The 20926-nt window shown below is 42.7% G+C and overlaps 1 protein-coding gene across 1 annotated transcript in view; it reads right to left on the bottom strand.

Moving 5' to 3' along the window:
* SMARCC1 (SWI/SNF related, matrix associated, actin dependent regulator of chromatin, subfamily c, member 1) overlaps window positions 1–20926 on the bottom strand; it is a 201763-nt gene that overhangs the window by 9742 nt on the left and 171095 nt on the right. Inside the window, exon 24 of the mRNA XM_011939320.1 lies at window positions 12523–12784. Within this exon, the coding sequence (XP_011794710.1) occupies window positions 12523–12784 (262 nt within the window). The remainder of the gene's footprint in view (window positions 1–12522; window positions 12785–20926) is intronic.

Genomic DNA, 20926 nt, shown 5'->3' with positions numbered 1-20926 from the left:
CGCCACCACGCCTGGCTAATTTTTTGTATTTTTAGTAGAGATGGGGTTTCACCGTGTTAGCCAGGATGGTCTCGATCTCCTGACCTCATGATCCACCAGCCTCGGCCTCCCAAAGTGCTGGGATTACAGGCGTGAGCTACCGTGGTCGGCCCACACCAGCTAATTTTTTATAGAGATGGGGCCTTGCTATGTTGCCCAGGCTGGTTTCAAACTTCTAGGCTCAATGATCCTCCTACCTCAGTCTCCTGAGTTGCTGGGACTATGGGTGTGAGCTACTGTGCCCAGCCGCAGGTTCCTTAAAAAGAGGCATCCTGGGGATTGGTGACAGAGCAAGGAGGAAGGGTGAGCATGGAACTGAGATGGAGAATGAACTTGGGTTTGGTATCTGACTGCTGGGAGTGTGAAGATGGGATGCTGTGAAGAGGACACTGAACTTTTGCTTTGGGAACAGGAGATGTAGGCTGGGCAGCCATATAATGAAATACAGAGGTATGTGTAAAGGCAAGAAGGTATAGAACTCCCAGAGTTTCAAATAGAGCAATGGCAAACACAGAGACTTACTATTCTAAGATTCTCCACAAACTGTCAAAGGGGCACCTTTGTTTTTAAGGTGGTACTGTCCCAGCTCCCTTTTGGAGGTCCCTTTTTTTGCTCTCTTCCTACCCCACATCACCTGCTAGGCCATTAATAAAAGCAATGCTTTGTTTTCCACACTCTAAATCACTACTAATGATTCTCTAATGGTATTATAGGTGGTGTGAAGGGTGACAGATGACTTTGTTGCTGCTAAAAACATGAGGCCTACTTTTAAGCTAAAAAGTACAACACTCTAGCCTGCAGACGAAAGAACACTCCTAATGGACTTGTTGTGACAAAGGGAAGCCATATACTAGGAGAAATAATGCCGCCCGTGTTTATCAACAGGTACAGGTTGCTTCCTTCCACCACGTCCGACCTGGACAGAGGCCTTAAACAAGTTAGGAAGAACATATTGCCACCCTTCACAGGTCTCCTCCTCTCTCTCTGAATCCCTGAGCTTTGGTTTCCTGAGACTTTATTGAATAAAGCTATGTGTCTGGCCCGGCACAATGGCTCACGCCTGTAATCCCAGTACTTTGGGAGGCTGAGGTCAGGAGTTCAAGACCAGACTGGCCAACATAGTGAAGTCTTGTCGCTACTAAAAATACAAAAATCAGCTGTGTGTGGTGGTACATGCCTATAGTCACAGCTACTCGGAAGGCTGAGGAGAAGATCGTTTGAACCTGGGAGGTGGAGAATGCAGTGAGCTGAGATCGCGCCACTGCACACTCCAGCCTGGGCAACAGAGAGACTCTGTCTCAAAAAAACAAACAAACAAACAAACAAACAAAAAAAAACAGAGACACACACAGAGACAAAGACATAGAGAGGAGAAGGTGATGTAAAGATGGAGCAAAGAAAGACGTGGCCATAAGACAAGGAATGCTGCAAGCCACCAGAAGGTGGAAGAGAAAAGGAACAGGATTCTTCCCTATACACCCTGGAAGGAGCACAGCTTTGCTGGATATTGGACCTGATTTCCCAGTGAGTAAGAATAAATTTCTCTTTTACTAAGTTATTATGACAGGTTGGGTGCAGTAGCTCATGCCGGTAATACCAGCAGTTTGGGAGGCCAAGGAGGGTGGATCAACTGAGGTCAGGAGTTTGACACCAGCCTGGCCAACATGGTGAAACCCCGTCTCTACTAATAATACAACAATTAGCCAGGAGTGCACGTGCCTATAATCCCAGCTACTTGGGAAGCTGAGGCAGGAGAATCACTTGAACCCAGGAGGCGGAGGTTAGAGTGAGCAGAGATCACACCACTGAACTCCAGCCTGAGCGACAAGAGCAAAACTCTTGTCTCAAAAAAATTATAGCAGCCTCAGGAAACTATGTAGGAAACATGTGGTATGCCTTACGCACTGTACTTAAGAGTTTTATAAATGTTAACTCATTCAATCCCCATACAACACTATAAACCAGGCACTATTATCCCTGTGGAAGAAAGGGGAGGACACAAAGATTAAGTAGCCTGCCCAACGTCATAAAGCTGTAAATGAGGGAGCTCAGATCTGATGTAGGTACTCTGATTCTAGAGATGGTGCTTGCAGCCAATGTGCACCCCTGACAATCAAGGTCTGGGGGAGAGGGGTCTAACAGGTGCTCAGAGACAATGTGATGCAAACCCTGGTGTCACCAAACTGATTGACCTGTTATTTGCCCCATGCTCAGCTCCAGACAGAAATTACTTTCTGAACCAGCAATTCAGAGTGTATGTTCCAGCAGAGAAATCAACTATTCAAGAAACAATCTGGCAAAGAGGAGCATCACTGGCTGACTGACAAACGCCCATGAAGTGATGTCTACCTATCATGCACTGGGAAATGCCTGCAGGCTCTTGCTCTTAAGTCCAGTAGTACTATTTCCAAAGCTATCTTCTCAGTGGCAGTGGCCCATTTACCTATTTCCCTACATCTTTATGAATACAAGCTGGGATAGGGCAGCTTTAGGGTTTTCCAAGGCTGTTAGCCCAACAGATGAAAAACCTTTCTTTTCATTTATTATAAATTCTAAAGCCTTGTGAAAAAGATTCCTTATCCTATTGTCACAAACAAGGTCATAAAGCCACTAGGATACAGGTGTTCTGAGTAGGAGAGGACAACAGCTTCTCAGCAGCAAAAATGAAGGTATAGAGGAAAAGCAATTTACTTCTGCTTATGGCAACTTGCAAAGACAAACATCTCTCAGGAAAGCAAGGGGTACTCTAAGAGTGAATGATGTCCCTCTGCCATCCAGAGGTTCCTTCTGTCAGACGCTATGCAACTCAGCACTGGTGTACCTGGGGCAGTGGGTTTAGAGAAAAGACAGGAAAGGAGGTAAGAATAAGGCTGAGTAAGGGTCAACCATGCCAGGTGATGTGACAGTTATCTCTTTGAAGCCTCCAGGTTGTTAGGAAGATGATGGTAAGGGCCCAGTTTTGAGATAAGGAAACTAAGCCTCAGAGAAGCTATGTAATTTGGCCCAAAGTCACAATGAACAAGAGACTGAGCTGAGATTCAAATCCAGGTCATTCTGATCCTGAAGTCCATTCTCTTTTCCTTTACCCCACCTTCCTTTCTAAGGAGTAACTTTCCCCTTAGAAAAGGTAACTTCCAAGGATGAAATCTGAAATGGGTAGAATTTAAGAAGACTCAGGAGAAGATAAAACCAATTTCTGGTAAAGCAACCCTTGTCCTTACGAAACCTAAACATCCTTATGGTTTTTGTGGTGTCTAATACAGGTCTCACCACTTTTAAATGAACAACAGTGTCTGAAGGCATTTCCATTAATTCTTACTAACATTAAGAGATCTGGCCCACACACAGATCTGAAATGCATAGGAACAGGCCTTGGCAAACAAAGTAAAGGGTGTATGTATTTTCCATTAAAAAAAAAATAAAATCAGGTATTTTTTTCCAAACAGACAGGGAGAGGAAGAAAATGAGAGAGCGAGCGAGCGTGCGCATCAAAACAGCAGTATCAAAGCTTAGAATGGTGGCAGTCTGACCTACATACAAGCTTTTTTCCTTTCTTTTCTTTCTTTTTTTTTTTTAAACAGCAGGCATCTGAAGCCTGAAAAATTAAAAGGTTTGCTAAAATTAGGTTTAACTAGTAGAAAAATCCCTCATTCTATTTCAGGTTGATTATCTTTTACTAAAGCATTACACTCATGACACTTAATGGAATATTAGTAAAGGATCTTAATTTTATACTTTGGGTTGGGAAAGGAGGGTAGGAAAAGAAAGTTAATCTAGGAAAGGGAACCTGTGAATTTCCAGTCTTGAGCACATTTCATCAATCCATTTCTAACTGTCTATATAAGCCACATCCTCTGGCTGAGTCCCCTGGAGAACGGAAATAACAAAATCAGCGCCAAGTGAGGGGAAGCCCAGGCTCCTCAGAGACTGTGCCTTCCCCACAGCAGCTTCCTGGGGGTGCCTGTGACAGACTCTCTTTGTTGAAGACTGGGCCCTCACTGTTCTCTTTGTGAGGGTAACCTGCTACTCCGGAAAGTAGCATGGCAGCCTTGTTATCACATGATGCAAGTAGGACCAAAGGCACCGCAGATAATAAAATCTTGGCTGATGTGATGGGCTATTGCTTTTTTCTTTTTTTTTTTTTTTTGAGACCGAGTCTCACTCTTGTCGCCCAGGCTGGAGTGGTGCAGTGGTGTGATCTCGACTCACTGCAACCTCTGCCTCCTGGGTTCAAGTGATTCTTCTGCCTCAGCCTCCTGAGTAGCTGGGATTACAGGTGCCTGCCACCATGCCCGGCTAAGTTTTGTACTTTTAGTAGAGATGGGGTTTCGCCATGTTGCCCAGGCTGGTCCCAAACTCCTGACCTCGGGTGATCTGCCCACCTCGGCCTCCCAAAGTGCTAGGATTACAGATGTGAGCCACCACGCTCGGTCAGGCTATTGCTTTTCTTTTTCAGTGTGGGGTTAAGTCCAGGGGTGGGTTAGAAAGTGATGACTGGTTGTAATTCTTTCCTGAGCTTTATTTCTCATGAGGTACGGTTGTGTAAGTAGGTCTGAAGGGCTTAAAAAACCAAGTGTAGCTGGGTGTGGTGGCACGTGCCTGTAGTCCCAGCTACTCAGGTGGCTGAAGTGAGAGGACTGCTTGAGCCCAGGAATTCGAGGCTGCAGTGGGCCATGACTGCACAAGTGTACTCCAGGCTGGGCGACACAGCAAAACCCTGTCTCAAAAAAAAGTTTGTTTTTTTTTTTAAAGACAGGGTCTTGCTCTATCGCCCAGGCTGGAGTGCAGTGGCGCGATCTTGGCTCAATGGAGCCTCGACCTCCTGGGCTCAAGTGATCCTTCTGTCTCAACCTCCCAAGTAGCTGGAACCACAGGTGCACGCCACCACACCTCGCAGATTTTTTTATTTTCGTAGAGACAGGGTTTCATCATGTTGCCCACTTTGGTCTTGAACTCCTGAGCTCAAGCAATCTGCCTGCCTTGGCCTCCCAAAGTGCTGGGATTACAGGCGTGAGCCATCATTTCCAGCCCATTCTAGTTTTATCATTAGAATATCATTGTATTATGTCTGAGTTCTCATCAAATCAGACCAATTCTATTCTGATTTTCTAGGCACTTCCAAAAATTCTTACACTATTAATAATGAGGAAACAATGAAAATATTTAAATCAAACATGTTCTTTCCCTCCGCTTACACACATCGAGCACACACAAAGGCTTCCCCAATGCAGGCAGCTGACTTAAGATCCATGAGGCAGGAATATTCAAGAGTGCCTCATTTATTACAAATACCTAGGACGGGCTGGGCCTAGTGGCTCATGCCTGTAGTTCCAGCACTTTGGGAGGCCAAGGCGAGAGGATCACTTGAGCTCAAGAGTTTGAGACCAACCTGGGCAACAGAGTGAGACCTTGCCTCTACTAAAATACATCCCTGCCTATGGAGAGCAGAGATTACCACTATAATTATATACTAGATTTCTGTCATTTCCTTCTAACTTAATGATAGGTAATCTTCCTTTAAACATGTGCTATAAGTTCCTACAGTCCCGACCATCTCAACTTAAAGGAGATCCCACCGGGTGCAGTGGCTCACACCTGTAATCCCAGCATTTTGGGAGGCCGAGGCGGGTGGATCACCTGAGGTCAGGAGCTCAAGACCAGCCTGGCCAACATGGCGAAACCCTGTCTCTACCAAAAATAAAAAAATTAGCTGGGCATGGTTGCAGGTGCCTGTAATCCCAGCTACTCGGGAGGCTGAGGCAGGAGAATTGCTTTAACCCGGGAGGCAGAGGTTGTGGTGAGCCAAGACTACAAAATTGCACTCCAGCCTGGGTGACAACAGCAAAACTCTGTCTCAAAAAAACAAACAAACAAAAAAACAAAAAACAAAAAACCGGAGATCCCAGGAAGTCAGAGGTGCCCTCCTGCTCAAGTAAGCAGCACACCTCAGCAAACAGCAGCCACCACCTGGGCCATTCTCCTCTATGGTTCCCCATGTGCTTTCATATTAACAGATACCATGGGCCAGGGTATGGTCAAGGGAATAACATACATGTGCTTAAGAACTGGTTTCTATTATGACTATTCACCTTTTGCCATCTGGAATGGCACTCTTATATGGAGAATCTTAATGTAGGCATCATTTGATACAGTTTTATAGTTAAATGAAAAGGAATGAAATGCAGTGCTGTGTATTTCATTAAGATCAACAAAACCTAAACAAACAGAACAGGTGGGGCCAACTTTCAGTTTCCATTTGCCAACTGGATACCAGAAACACTCTACTACAGATACTTCCCTTGTCTTTTTGTTTGGTAGGAAGAAACCAAGTTGGGACACTATAAGAGATAGAAACAAAACAGTAAGAGCCAAGGAAGAGCAATAGAGGCATGCACACAGTAGTCTCTAAATAAAAATTATAAGCATTTGATGAATCAAAGGTAGGCGACGGGGCAGAGGGGCTGAAGGACTCACAGAGGGGTACAGGTACGAATTAAATGGCATATGTACAGGTACCAGCTTACACCAGTTACATTGAAACCTAGAAGTCCATAAGTGTTTGAGAGCCTAGCAGATTCATAATACCAAGCTGCTACTTTAACAGGCTCCACCACTGATGGAGAGTTGTGTAGAGAAAAATTACATGTAACTTATCTGCATACTTATACAGAAGCCAGAGAGATGAAAAATTAACCACTTGGTAATAAATCTGCCTAGTCCCTGCTCTCAGCACTTCCCCAACCTTACTGGCATTCAGAAGCTGATTATTCCCATCATATATCATAAAGTCTAGCCAAATACCAAAGACAGCCAACTGACCCAGATAATCTTCAGCTCCCAATGTAAGCTGTGGCCTGTTAACTTTTCTGGAACTTAGGAATCATAAATTGGAAGGACCTGCTCATAGTTCTTACCTTACCCTGTGGCAACTCAGAGACTAAAGCCATTCTGGCCCCAGAACGCTACGGACAATCTTACTTGTCCTGGTTTGAAAGTACTCTGTAGCTGACCTTTAGAATATGGTCTATCAGACCTGTTAGAACCAGCTTTTTCTAAACTGGTAACTTTAAAATAGCATGTTTAATTTACTTTTTATTTTTGAGATAGAGTCTCTCACTCTGTTGCCCAGGCTGGAGTGCAGTGGCATGATCTCAGCTCACTGCAACCTCTGCCTCCTGGGTCCAAGCAATTGGGTCCATGCCTTGGCCTCCTGAGTAGCTGGAATTACAGGTGTGTGCCACCATACCCGGCTACTTTTTCTATTTTTAGTAGAGATGTGGTTTTGCCATGTTGGCCAGGCGCTGGTCTCGAACTCCTGGCCTCAAGTGATCCACCTGCCTCGGCTTCCCAAAGTGTTGGGATTACAGGCATGAGCCACTGCGCCCAGCCTAATTTGCTGTTGCTCTTAATTTTACTCTTTAATAGACTTAATTTTACATTCAAACTCCAAAGCAACCCAACAAAGGGGTAATTTGGGAAAATTATTATCTTGAATTGCTGGAACTCTCACATACTGCTAGAGTGTAAACAGGCACCACCACTGTGCAAAAAGTTTGGCAGCATCTATTAATCTGAACATATGCGTATCCTATGATCCACTCTTCGGTTCATAAATACTCAATTCTATACCTTAGGGATATATACAACAGACATGTACATATATATCTTATCAAAAGACATGTGCTCATGTATTTCACAACAGCACAAACTATTCGTAATAACTAAAATCCAGAAATCAGTCAAATGTCCAACAGGAGAACAGCCTAGTAAATAATACAGCCACAGAACACTGTATAGCACACAGAAGGAACAAATGTACAACCACTAACAACAATGTGGATGCATCCCAGATACACAGTGTTGAGTGAAAGAAGCCAGACGTGGCCGGGCATGGTGGCTCAAGCTTGTAATCCCAACACTTTGGGAGGCAGAGGTGAGAGGACTGCTTGAGCCCAGGAGTTCAAGACCAGCCTAGGCAATATAGTGAGCCCATGCCTCTACAAAAAAATTTAAAAAGCAGTGGGGTGTGGTGGTGTGCACCTATGGTCCCAACTACTCAAGAGGCTGAGGGGGGAGGATGGCCTGAGCCTGGCAGGTTGAGGCTGCAGTGAGCCCTGATGGTGTCACTGCACTCTAGCCTGGGTGACAGAGTATGGTCCTGACAAAACAAAACAAAACAAAATAAAACAAAACAAGGAAAGCAGCCAGATATAATAAATATCATTGTGGTTACATTTAGATAACATTCAACCAGCCCAACTAGTCTACGGTGCTAGAAGTCAGGAGAGTTGTTATCCTTGGAAGGGAAGGCAACTGAGTATGATGAGGGCCTCTGTGTGTTCGTTACACATGAATATTCTCTGTTAAAACTCATCAATTCTGTAAGTATAAAGGAAGTAAAAAAACTTAAAAAAAAAACCTCAGCTGAATATTTATGATTGTGCATTATCCAAAATGTACATTTTATTTCAATAAAAAATCATAAGACTATCTTGTCATAGACTAAAAATAAAAAAAACCTCTCATCATGTACTGCACTCAATAATTCTTTCCTTTACAAATTCACTTTAGAAAAGTCTATTTTTGTGAGAAAGTAAAAAGATTAAAATGACCTATTTCTCTTCCAAAGACTATTTTTATGAACTCTAGTTTGCTGGCACTGCTTCACTAGAATAGCTGTATCTGAATCTGCTGTAAATCCCCTTAGTCTTCTGTCACGGGAGGCAGCACTGTGGCAATGGCCTCACTTTGCAATTAGATGGAGCTCAGTGTGAATCCTGGCTCCACCATGCAGCAACGTTCTGTGGCCTTGCCATGCTTTGTAAGGTGAGAATCACGAGTAAGTGAAAAGTAAATGAAAAGTAAGTGAAACAATGTGGGTGAGGGGCATGGCACACAAATACCTATTATTCCCAAAATCTCATTTAGGGAAGAAAGTAGATGCAGCTCTCTGCTCATCTTTTACAAACTAAATGCAGATGCTAGTGTTTCTTAGATGCTAGTGTTCCTTAGATGTTCTGTGAGAGTTAATATGATGCTTTAGTACCATTAAGAGCCAAATACTATGTAGCTACAGTAAATTTCCTCTTAAAAGTTTATCCCAGTGTTTTAGAAACTGAATTTTTATTTATTTATTTATTTTTTAGAGACAGGGTCTCACTCTGTTGCCCAGGCTGGAGTACAATGGTGCAGTGTCACAATCACAGCTCACTTGCAATCTCAAACTCCTGGGTTCAAGTGATCCACCAACCTCAGCCTCCTGAGTAGCTAGGACTACAGGTATGTAGTGCCACCACCTGGCTTTTTTTTGGTAGAGACAGCTTCTCTCTATATTGCCCAGGCTGGTCTCAAATTCCTGGGTTCAAGCTATCCTCACACCTTGGCCTCCCAAAGTGCTGGAATTAATGGTGTGAGCCACCAAGCCCGGCCTAGGAATTTTTAAATAACTACTGTTTTTGCAAAATTATTTTGAGATCTGCACTCTGTTAAGCATTTGTATCTTTTGAAAGCTTAAACCTGGAGAAAATCAGATTCCATACAGAGAATTTAAGATCCACTCAAGCAAATAGAGAAGAAGACTGAGAAAGAAAGCATCTTGTTGTGAGCAGGGCAAACTTCTATGGCTTTCTCCGCAAATGTCATTTAGAGTGGCAAGTCTGGTGATGGTAGTCTGGTAAATCTCATGATTGCACATTAATCCTCTGAGTGTGTCTAAACAAAAGCTTCCCAAAGTAAACTTAGCCTTGTTTTTCAGTAAAGCCAATAAAAACTACTAAAACTAAGGCCTAAAATACATTTTGGGTTGTGAATAAGTGTGTTGATAACACCATGACTTGGCCAGAGAATTTGCATCCCAACCCCAAAAGCACAAACTTTGGCTCTGGCTAAGCACTTGGTGTATTACTGTTGATAAACTATAAAAATCTTACAAGATGACTTTCACTAGACTAACAATACACAGCACACACCCACACATATTGCCCTCTAAGAAGAGAAGGAATGTGGGGTTGGGGGGTGAACTGGAGTTAAAAGCACATCTTAGGTTTTTTTTTTTGAGACGGAGTCTCGCTCTGTCGCCCAGGCTGGAGTGCACTGGCCGATCTCAGCTCACTGCAAGCTCCGCCTCCCGGGTTTACGCCATTCTCCTGCCTCAGCCTCCCAAGTAACTGGCACTACAGGTGCCTGCCACATCGCCCGGCTAGTTTTTTTTAATTTTTTTTTAGTAGAGACGGGGCTTCACCGTGTTAGCCAGGATGGTCTCGATCTCCTGACCTTGTGATCCACCCGTCTCGGCCTCCCAAAGTGCTGGGATTACAGGCTTGAGCCACCGCGCCCGGCCACATCTTAGGTTTTAATGATGCTGGCAGTTAAGCTTGAAGGAACTATGAGTTCAACTTCCAAAGTGGTTAAAATGTAGTAAATAATAGCCAACTCGAAACAGCTCTCACAAGCTACAAATGGGACAATTTTAGCATAAGAAAATGCCAAGCACAGTGGAACATACCTATAATCCAGCTACTTCAGAAGCTGAGGCAGGGGGACTGCTGGAGCCCAGGAATTTGGGTCTAGTCTGGGCAACTCAGTGAGACCCAACCTCTTTTAAGAAGCAACAAGAAACACAAATAGTATCTATGATAGACTGAAACACACAAAATATTTAAAAATTTATAATTTTACAATGTTAAAAATATACACAAAAAAACCTTCACTGGTCACCTTTGGTGACTGGGGGGCAGCAACTCATTATACAGATAACCAATAGAGGGAAAATATGACGCATTTATCCAGGTTTTCCTATGAGAACTGATTTTCAGGGTAACTAATTGAGACACAGTCTCACTCTGTCACCCAGACTGGAGTGCAATGGCGCAATCTTGGTTCACTGCAACCTCTGCCTCCTAGGTTCAAACAATTCTCATGCCTCAGCCTCCTGAGTAGCTGGAACTGCAGATGTGCACCACTATGCCTGGCTAATTTTTGTATTTTCAGTAGACACGGGGTTTCGCCATTTTGGCCAAGCTGGTCTCGAACTCCTGACCTCAGGTGATCTGCCCACCTCGACCTCCCAAAGTGCTGGAATTACAAGCATGAACCATCATGCCCAGACTAAAATAGCTAATTCAGGAAGCAATTCTGAATGCTAAATTCTAAAACAATTAAGTTGAATGGGGATTTTTATAATGGATGAATCCAACTGATAACACCAGAACTACTGATCAATCTTAATTATCACAAAAAGAGAAACTGACATTACAAGAATGCCTGACCTCCTAAGTTAATCTTGGCTGGGTGTGGTAGAGCTCATGCCTGTAATCCCTGGACTTTGGAAGTCCGAGGTGGGAGGATTGCTTGAGCCCAGGAGTTCAAGATCACCCTGGGCTACAAGGCGAAACCCTATCTTTATAAAAACAAAACCAAAAATTAGCCAGGTGTGGTGGTGTGCGCCTGTAGTCACAGCTACTCAGGAGGTTGAGATGGGAGGATTGACTGAGCCTGGGGGGTTGAGGCTGCAGTGAGCCATGATCATGTCACTGATGTCACTGCACTCCAGCCTAGGCAACAGAGCAAGACAGTGTCTCAAAAAAGAAAAAAAAAAAAAAAAGGTGAATTTGAACCTGATAAAATATCCAGAGCAATCCTCTGGTTTATAGGAAATGTGTGTTTGTGTGTAGGCGGGGTGGGGGTTAGGACATACGACATGACACTATGCACCTTTGGTGTATAATCAGGCATAGCCACACTGCGGAAAAACCCTGGTTTCTTCAACACATAAATGGCACAAAAAAGGGAAGGTGAATTTCAACAAACGTGTGAATCTCAATTGAATACCGATTCAAACAAACTAAGCACTCAAAGATATTTAACGAAAGATATTAGGAATTATGGTTACTTTTGTTTGATGGTGATGATAGTTATGTTAAAGAATAAGACTCCCACTGGTTAGAGATATATTTGAAGTCTATCTCATTTCCCAAAGTGAGGAGGAAAAGATAAAAACAGACTCGAAAATGTTGATAATTTTGAAGCTGTCCAATAGGTACATGGGGGATTATCATACTATTCTCTCTACTTTATCTATGGTTGAAGATTTCTGTAACAAAAAGTAAAATTGGCAGAAAGATGATGGTTGTTGCAACCAGGTCATGGGAGTTTGCTGTGTTATGTGTGTTTATCTTTGAAAATATCTATACATTTTTTAAAGTATCAATAATCCAAAGATAAAATCTGAATGAACTCTGAGATATTACTGTCCATTCAGAGACCGACCTACTCAACAAAAAGGCATCATACCAAGAGAAAAAGAATATGGAAGGCTTTATATGGCGATAACCCTAAATCTCACATGCCTACACTTTTCTAGACGACAATGAAAATTTTGAACAGTCTTCATCAGAAAACACCAACTGTGTGGTTGGCCCCAATGATGCTCTGTGCCTCTGTAGTGACCAAAAGCTTTTTCCAAGAGAAGGGCCTTCCTCTTACCTGGCTGGGGTGGATGAGGTGGTGGCATCTGGTGGTGCATCAGAGGGTAAGGAGGGGGCTGTTGATGAGGCATCATGCCAGGGTGCCCTGCTGCTCCAAGTGGGGCCAGGCCAGGTCCTCCTGAGTGCTGGTGGGCCTGTTGAGGGTTCTGGCCATGCTGCTGCTGTTCCATTTGCTGTCGTGCTCGTAACTCAGCATACTTGAGCTGTTCCATGTGGAAGTTTTGGCGTTCAGTAAGCAACTGCTGCCTCTGTTGTTCTAGCTGTAAGCAAAGAAAGTGGAAGAGAAAAGACACCAGAAGAGGCTTTCAGGATTGGATAACACAAAGAACAACTACATAATGCCTGAATTCCCTCTATCCCATCACACTGACATCACCACCTCACTTCCTGCACCTTCTACAGTGAGAACAAAGGCGTTATTTCTTGAGTAGCATATTTCCATTTGGACATCTGTTACCATGCAATGTCTTCTCCATGTTGAGTCTAAGTCTTTCCTTGTAATCTTCCTGCAGTAGGGCTACTGCTCTTTGGGCTCACTTGGACACATGTAATCCCCTCTATGTTTGGCAGGCCTTTAGATAACTAAAAATACTTCCTATGGCTGTCTGAGTCTTCCCCAGGTAAAATGAGCCTCTGTTGTCCTTGTAATAGTTCCTCAGATGTTAACATTTCAAGTTCACCCAACTTCCTATGTGCTCTCTTTTGGATGTGATACTCTTTTGGTTATCGTCTATTTTAGAACATAACACCAGAGTTAAATTACTCTGCATGAGTTGATGTGGCCTTAGCTGCAAAGATATGCATTTCTCTATGTGGAACTTTGGCAGTGCCACCGCAAATCTTAGCTTTCAAGTACCCAAAATTATACTTGGTGACACATTCACGGAATATTTTAGTTGCCTATAAAAAAATCAGCATGAATCTTAGTTTAACGACTACAAGCATTTCAATATTCAAGATAATCTTTCTAGCACCCAAATGAGAATAAAGAGAAATACAATATTATATGTTTAGTTCAGAGAATGAAGCCTATCCTAAATTAATTTAATACAGGGATGATAAAGAAAATCATGCAGGAAAACTGAACATGCAGGAAAATGAAAATCCAGATCTCTGAAAGTAGTATAAAAATCATAAGCACTAGGAGGGTTAATAAACCCACTTCTTTTCAATAATGTCTCCATCCCATCATTTTCATAGAAAAATCTGAGTCAATGGGAATCATTTTCTTGTGCGGTGTTGTCCAATACAGCAGTTACAAGCTACACACAGCTACTCAGCGCTTGAAGTGTGGCTAACACGAAATGAGATGTGCTGTCAGTGATGCACAGTAAAATGTGAAGACTTAATATGAAAAATTGTTCATATAGATTACATATAGAAACAATGTATATATGTAGGTTTTACATATACTGAATTATGTAGAACATTTCACCTGTTTTTAATTTGGCTACTAGAAAATTTCAGTTATATATATGGCTCACGTATTTCTGTCAGCACTATTCTGAGGCGTTCAATAGGTTAGGGAAGTAGAACATTTTTGCTTTTGGGGGCAGCCAGTTCTGTGGATAAACACTACACACTATTATTTGCAACTAGATGGAATAAGCATGAAAATTAGCCTAAGAATCTGGGCCTTTGGCAGAGGGCCAACTGGGGAAAATCCCTGTGAAATTGAGTGAGAAGCATCACTGGTTACGGGAGTAGCAACTAAGGTATTTCCATGGACAGATGGGGTGTGGGAAGACAGGCCATGAACACAGTATGAAGAAAAGACGCACAAACAGGCGAAGAGGAGAACAAATAAAGAGAGTAAATGGTATAGCTTATGTCCTGGATTTTGGTAACTGGCTTGTAGACTTTCCTTAGGGAGAGGGAGATCTTCTGAAACAAAACATTTTGAGAGAGGTTGACGGTTACCAGGAACAAGCAAGACAGGGTTCTACTGGTCCTAATAGTCTAGTGTGGGCTATTCATTTTCTGGGAAAGGTGATCTGAGGAGGGTAAAGCCTGGCCTGGTTCAGTTTCCTGAAGGGAGCATGATGAGAAGGGAGCTGTAAGATGTAAACAGCAAGAGAATCTTCTGGAAGGAAGTCCAGTTCTGCAGGAAGACTAATCAGATTAGTAAGTAAGAGGCAAAATGATTGTAAAAGGTGGGGTGGGAAATCTAAATATTCCGGCTACAGATCCTTGGTTTTGCTTTCTTCTTATCATTCTTTCTAGGAATTTAGGACTCAAATTTGCTTAAGAGGTAGCCAGAAAACGTCCTCTTATCTATGTTTTTGTTGAGTGACTACTGGTCTGAACAGCTTGGCTGTAGTCCTACCGTTATGTAAGAACTACGGAATTTAGGTCAAGATATGCTTTATAAGGAAGCTGAACTGCTACTGGAGGGAGCAGTGACTCTAAAAAGAAATTTTGGTCTCTGCATTATCTAGCTGAATTTTGGGTTCTGTTTTTAACCAAACTAGTCTTTCTTTGGGGGCTTACCTTAATATCAAGGTATTATCCTTGGAAACAAAAAAATAACCTACTAATAAGATGAGAGGGCCAAGCTGGGAAGAAAAAATTGCCCAATTTTCCTTGCCTACAACATGAGCTAGCCTGTATTATCCTCTTTATTTTCTGAGTTTCATCTATCATTTTGAAACTTAGAAGGTAATTTTAAAAAAGCAATTAGAAGAATTAGAAAGGATAAGCGATTAAACACATACATAAACCTGAAAGAGAACCCAGTTTAAACCAAAAGTTCCAGTGTGGGGCTAAACAGATCCTATGAGTTGAGAGCAATGCCCAAATAACAGGCTACCGGTTGGCTCCACGAGGGCCATCTCTGCTCTGGGACAGATGCAGCAGAGCTTGCGACCATGTACTGGCCTCATTATGCAAATAAAATAACTTTTCTTGTTCTAGACATCTTATTTTATTTTTTTTTTTTTGAGGCGGAGTCTCGCTCTGTCGCCCGGGCTGGAGTACTGTGGCCGGATCTCAGCTCACTGCAAGCTCTGCCTGCCGGGTTCACGCCATTCTCCTGCCTCAGCCTCCCGAGTAGCTGGGACTACAGGCGCCTGCCACCTCGCCCGGCTAGTTTTTTTGGTATTTTTTAGTAGAGACGGGGTTTCACTGTGTTAGCCAGGATGGTCTCGATCTCCTGACCTCGTGATCCGCCCGTCTCGGCCTCCCAAAGTGCTGGGATTACAGGCTTGAGCCACCGCGCCCGGCCTAGACATCTTATTTTTATTAAATCAAGTTGAAGACTGCATTCACTTTTGTGACAATCAGAAAGAATGTTAACTAGGTATTTTTGAGGGAAAATTGCCAGTACTGATCATATTTTAAATGCACTTAACCAATGAACCAGTGATTAGGCATCTGGAAATACTGTCCTAGAATACCGTATGTATGCACGTGTAAGGATGGTCATCAAGGCATTCTTTTTGATATTCAGTTACATAAGATAACCTGAATGGGGAAAAAAACAAGTTGCAATAAAAATATTTATAAGATAATCCAAGTATATAAAAATGACTTTGTGATCATGTATAAACACATTTAAAATGTTCTGAAAGATACAAACTATTAACAGTGATCATCCATAGAAATCAAACTGGGAGTAGGAGAACTTTTCTCTTTTTCTTTGAGACGGAGTCTCGCTCTGTCGCCCAGGCTAGAGTGCAGTGGCCACCTTCCAGGTTCAAGCAATTCTCCTCCCTCAGCCTCCCAAGTAGCTGGGATTACAGGGGCCCACCACCACAACCAGCTAATTTTTGTATTTTTAGTAAAGATGGGGTTTCACCACATTGGCCAGACTGGTCTTGAACTCTTGACCTCAGGTGATCCACCCGCGTTGGTCTCCTAAAGTGCACAGGCATGAGCCACCGCACCTGGCCAGAACTTTTTATTTATGATTTGAAAATTTAAAGTAAACAGATAAATATTTTTTAATAACAAAAAAATAGGCTCCAGCAAACCCAGTTTTTCATACAAGGCAGCCTATGGCCCTGCTCTGAAGACACATCCTGAGTCCCCACTTCCCCTGCTTTCAAAAACCCTGCCTTCCTCTCCCTCTTCACTGTATATGCATAAAGCAGCCGTATCTAAGCGAAATCTAACACAACAGAGCACTTTTCAACACCAAGACACCAAACACAGACACAGCTGCAAGTGCAGCTGAAGTTCACACAAAGCTCTTCTCCCTTCTATTTGCATAAAGCAGGGAGGGGGGTGGGAAAGAGTAAAAGACAGTGAGGGTCACAAAAATTTATCTATAATGCCAAGGACTGAAATACCAGCTGAGACTTGAAGCCTCAGAGCTAAAGTAAATAGTCACACCATCCTTTTCAATGCTTTGTATCAGTGATGAGAATTTCACTGAAGAAAACCCAAATCCAAAATAGACATATCCATCCCTTTTTATACCTGAGGTAAAAGAAAACAATGTAATTGCGTTTTGCTGCTTCCATGTGTACTTCTGGAAGCAGAAATCAAAAAAGGGAGCCTGCATCATTATTGTGGGCTGGTCATTTTATCTTTGTTGCAGTGTGCTTGCTTCATGAGGCCACATGTCTTTCTGCTTCAGAACTGAACCTGCTACTGGGTACAGCTTTCTAATCTCAAATAAATGTAATAGCAAATGTTGAACAATAGATTCAATTGTATGACAAGCAGCAGAGAGATGATTTACTACAAATACACAGAACACAAAATTAAATATAATTACCCTGGGACAGTATGAAATTCTTTTTTGCTGTTCTTTCTTCCTTAGTTTGTCATAAAATATAACAAACTTTTCTAAACTTACTATTTGTGAGGAGAGCCCATTATCTCTATCTTCAAAATCCATCCAGAACTTCACCATTTCTCTTCACTTTCATGGCTGACACTCTGGTCCGAGCCACCGTATCTCACATGCATTAACCTAACAGCCTCCACACCCAGTCTCCCTGATTCTGACCTTGCTGCCTTATAATTTATTCTCTCTACATAGTAGACAGAGTGATTCCTGATAAACTGTAAGGAAGATCACTTCAGTCCTCAACTCAAGGTCCCTCAATTATTCCACATTTCAGAGTAAAGCAAAAGGCTTCTGGACGGCTTTCAAGAATTTCTGTGACTTGGTCACCATCATCTCTTTGACTTTAGCCGCCTAACTCCCTTGACTCATTTATGCTCCAGCCCACCCACCTACTCCCTTGTTTTGGAACATGTCAGTCATACTCCTGCCTCAGGGCCTCTGCACTGACTGTTTCCAGCACCTGGAAGTGCTTGCCCATTAACTGTCAGTTTCTCAATAAGGCCTAATCTGATGACACCACTCAAAACAGAAATCCCTTCCCTGCCACTCCTAATCTCCCCCGACTCAACCCATAACATACACACACAGTTTGTATGTATACCTATATATATGCAGCATATACCTTATTACTTACATAACTTCCTTAATTCACTCATGATTTCGAAATATTTGAGATCTACCAAGGCAGAGATCTTTGCTGGGTTTTATTTACCACTGTATCCTCACTAGCTACATGCCTGGATGACAGCAGATGCTCAGTGAGTATTTGGCAAATGAACAAATAAATCATTTTATCCACCACAAAAACTATCAAGGCAGGCTGACTCTCCAGTCTCCTAAGCAATCATTCTTTTCATATTTCAAGAGCTGGACCTTTCTTACAAATCATTATCAGTCCTCCTCTTCCAGGAACCTTACCTTGATAATCTGAGCTGACCATGAGACCTCCCCTTTCTCTGAATTTTCATAGCTCCATCATCTCTTTGTATTTGGTTTCTTTGTGTCAAGGTCTCATCCCTCCTTTAACTTCCTTAAGTACAGAGTCTGGGTTTCTCACAGCTTTGAGTTCCCTAATAGTCCCTCTTTTCTGAAAGTAGACAATTTCTTTTTTCTTTTTCTTTTTTTAAGACAGAGTTTTGCTCTTATTGCCCAGCCTGGAGTGCAATGGAGCAATCATAGCTCACTGCAACCTCTGCTTCCTGGGTTCAAGGGATTCTTCTGCTTCAGCTTCCCTAACAGCTGGAATTATAGGCGCCCACCACCATGCCTGCCTAATTTTTGTATTTTTAGTACAGATGGGATTTCACCATATTGGCCAGGCTGGTCTCGAGCTCCTGATATCAAGTGATCCACCCGCCTCATCCTCCCAAAGTGCTGGGATTACAGGCGTGAACCACTGCACCCAGCCTCTGAAGGTATAAAATTTCTATATCTAGCCAAATGAACTTCAGAGACACAGACACCATTTAGTCCAAAAGGTATAAATGGAATCAGCTCATAGATCCATTCTCAATGGCCTGAGAGTGTCTTTTAAAAGAAAACATTTAAATGTAAATGGCTTATGTGGGGCCCAGGCTCTTCAATTCTCTCCAGGTAGTTCTAGTCTAAACACAACCCATGTCTGAAACCTGCTCTGTTGACTGCTGCTCAGTCTACAGACACAATGAGTGGCAGACCCACTGGCAGCTCAACACCTTCTCCTGAACTCGAGTGCTTTTCTCATGCCAATTCCCTGATAGACTTTGTAACTTCCATAACTGCCTTTCCTTTAATATTAACTCTCTAAAATATGAGGAAGCTGGAATAGCTACTAATTATAGCTGAGTTCATGATACCTATAACAAATTGGGATTTTTTTTTTTTTTTTTTTTAGACAGAGTTTTGCTATTGTCACCCAGGCTGGAGTACAATGGCATGATCTCTGCATGCTGCAACCTCTGCCTCCCGGGTTCAAGTGATTCTCCTGCCTCAGCCTCCCAAGTAGCTGGGATTACAGGTGCCCGCCATCACGCCCAGCTAATTTTGCTTTTTTAATAGAGACGGGGTTTCACCATGTTGACTAGGCTGGTCTCGAACCCCTGACCTCAGGTGATCCTCCCGCCTCGGCCTCCCGAAGTGCTGCGATTACAGGCATGAGCCACCACGCCTGGCCCTGAAATTTTTATATGATTACATTTAATTACAATTACTTAAGACTAAAAAGAACATCTGGCTTTAAGTCATTAGAGAAAAAAAAAAGCTTTATATTTGACTGTGAGTCTTAATTTCTGAAACCCACTGCTATTTAAACAAAACCAAACGTTCCATTTAAGAAAACGTTATCCTAAAGCTACTGCTTACTGAGTTAAGATGAGCAAGAGTGCACCCTAAAATGAACTGAGGCAGTGTGGGAGGTGGAGAGTTAGGTGCCTCTACTCCTAGCTGATCTATTCACTGTCTGGAGTATCAACTTTATTGATTCATAACAGAAGGATGACAGAAGCTGCATATGTATCTCAGAGTCCCTAGGTTAAAATGAAATAGCAAAAGCTCATTTCTTTATAAATTATGAAGTACTAGATAAATAGAGAGCTGAACAAACAGGTTTGATATCTGGCTCTGTCATTTCTGACCCATGTGATCTGAGGTACACAACCTACCAGGTTCAAGCTCCAGTCTGGAATGTAAGAAGGGCTAACAAAGAAGTGGCTTATGTTGTCATCCGACATCACTGCTGGATTCTTGAATAAGGGGATTCAAAGCAAACATTATTTTCTTGCTTATGGCTTCCTCACATAGTTTGCCGGGAAATAAACTGAGTAAATCCATTTAAAGTGCTTTGGCATAGTAACTGACCCAATAAATGCTCACAAGGCCAACAATAGCTTATGAATCTTTTTTTTTTTTGAGACAGAGTCTCGCTCTGTCACCCAGGCTGGAGTGCAGTGGCGTGATCTTGGCTCACTGCAACCTCCGCCTCCCAGGTTCACGCCATTCTCCTGCCTCAGCCTCCGGAGTAGCTGGGACTACAGGTGCCTGCCACCATGCCCGGCTAATTTTTTTTATATGTTTAGTAGAGATGGGGTTTCACTGTGTTAGCCAGGATGGTCTCGATCTCCTGACCTTGTGATCCACCCGCCTCGGTGTCCCAAAGCGCTGGGATTACAGGCGTGAGCCACTGCACCCAGCCGGCTTATGAATCTTAAGAATTTTCTATATATTTGTTGATTACTGGTTTGCATAATGGGAGGCATATATTTACCAAACACTATGTATGTGCTAGACACTGTGCCAAGGCATATGTCATACTTCTCTCAATTTTCAAAAGAATTCTGTGTGGAAATCATCAGTAGAAAAACATTCATAGCTTTGCTTCCCACAGGGAAGGATAGGATGTTAGTGCTAGGGTGAGAAAGAGGTTATGTCTTAATTATACACAAAATGAACGGGTGGCATTTTGAAGTTCAAATGACCCATTTTTGTTGGTCTGAGAACGAGTCTCTAAGCTGGTTGCCAACGATCCTGCTTTCTAATATTTACACTGTCCCCACTGAAAACTTTCACCTACCCCAGATCCAGAGTTGGTCTGTGCGACCAACAGGATGTGGCAGAAGGGATGTGACTTGCA

This window comes from Colobus angolensis, unplaced genomic scaffold (assembly GCF_000951035.1).
Source record: "Colobus angolensis palliatus isolate OR3802 unplaced genomic scaffold, Cang.pa_1.0 Scaffold18, whole genome shotgun sequence".
NCBI lineage: Eukaryota > Metazoa > Chordata > Mammalia > Primates > Cercopithecidae > Colobus > Colobus angolensis.
The sequence above is the reverse complement of the archived record's forward strand: the minus strand, read 5'-3'. Positions and strand labels throughout refer to the sequence as shown.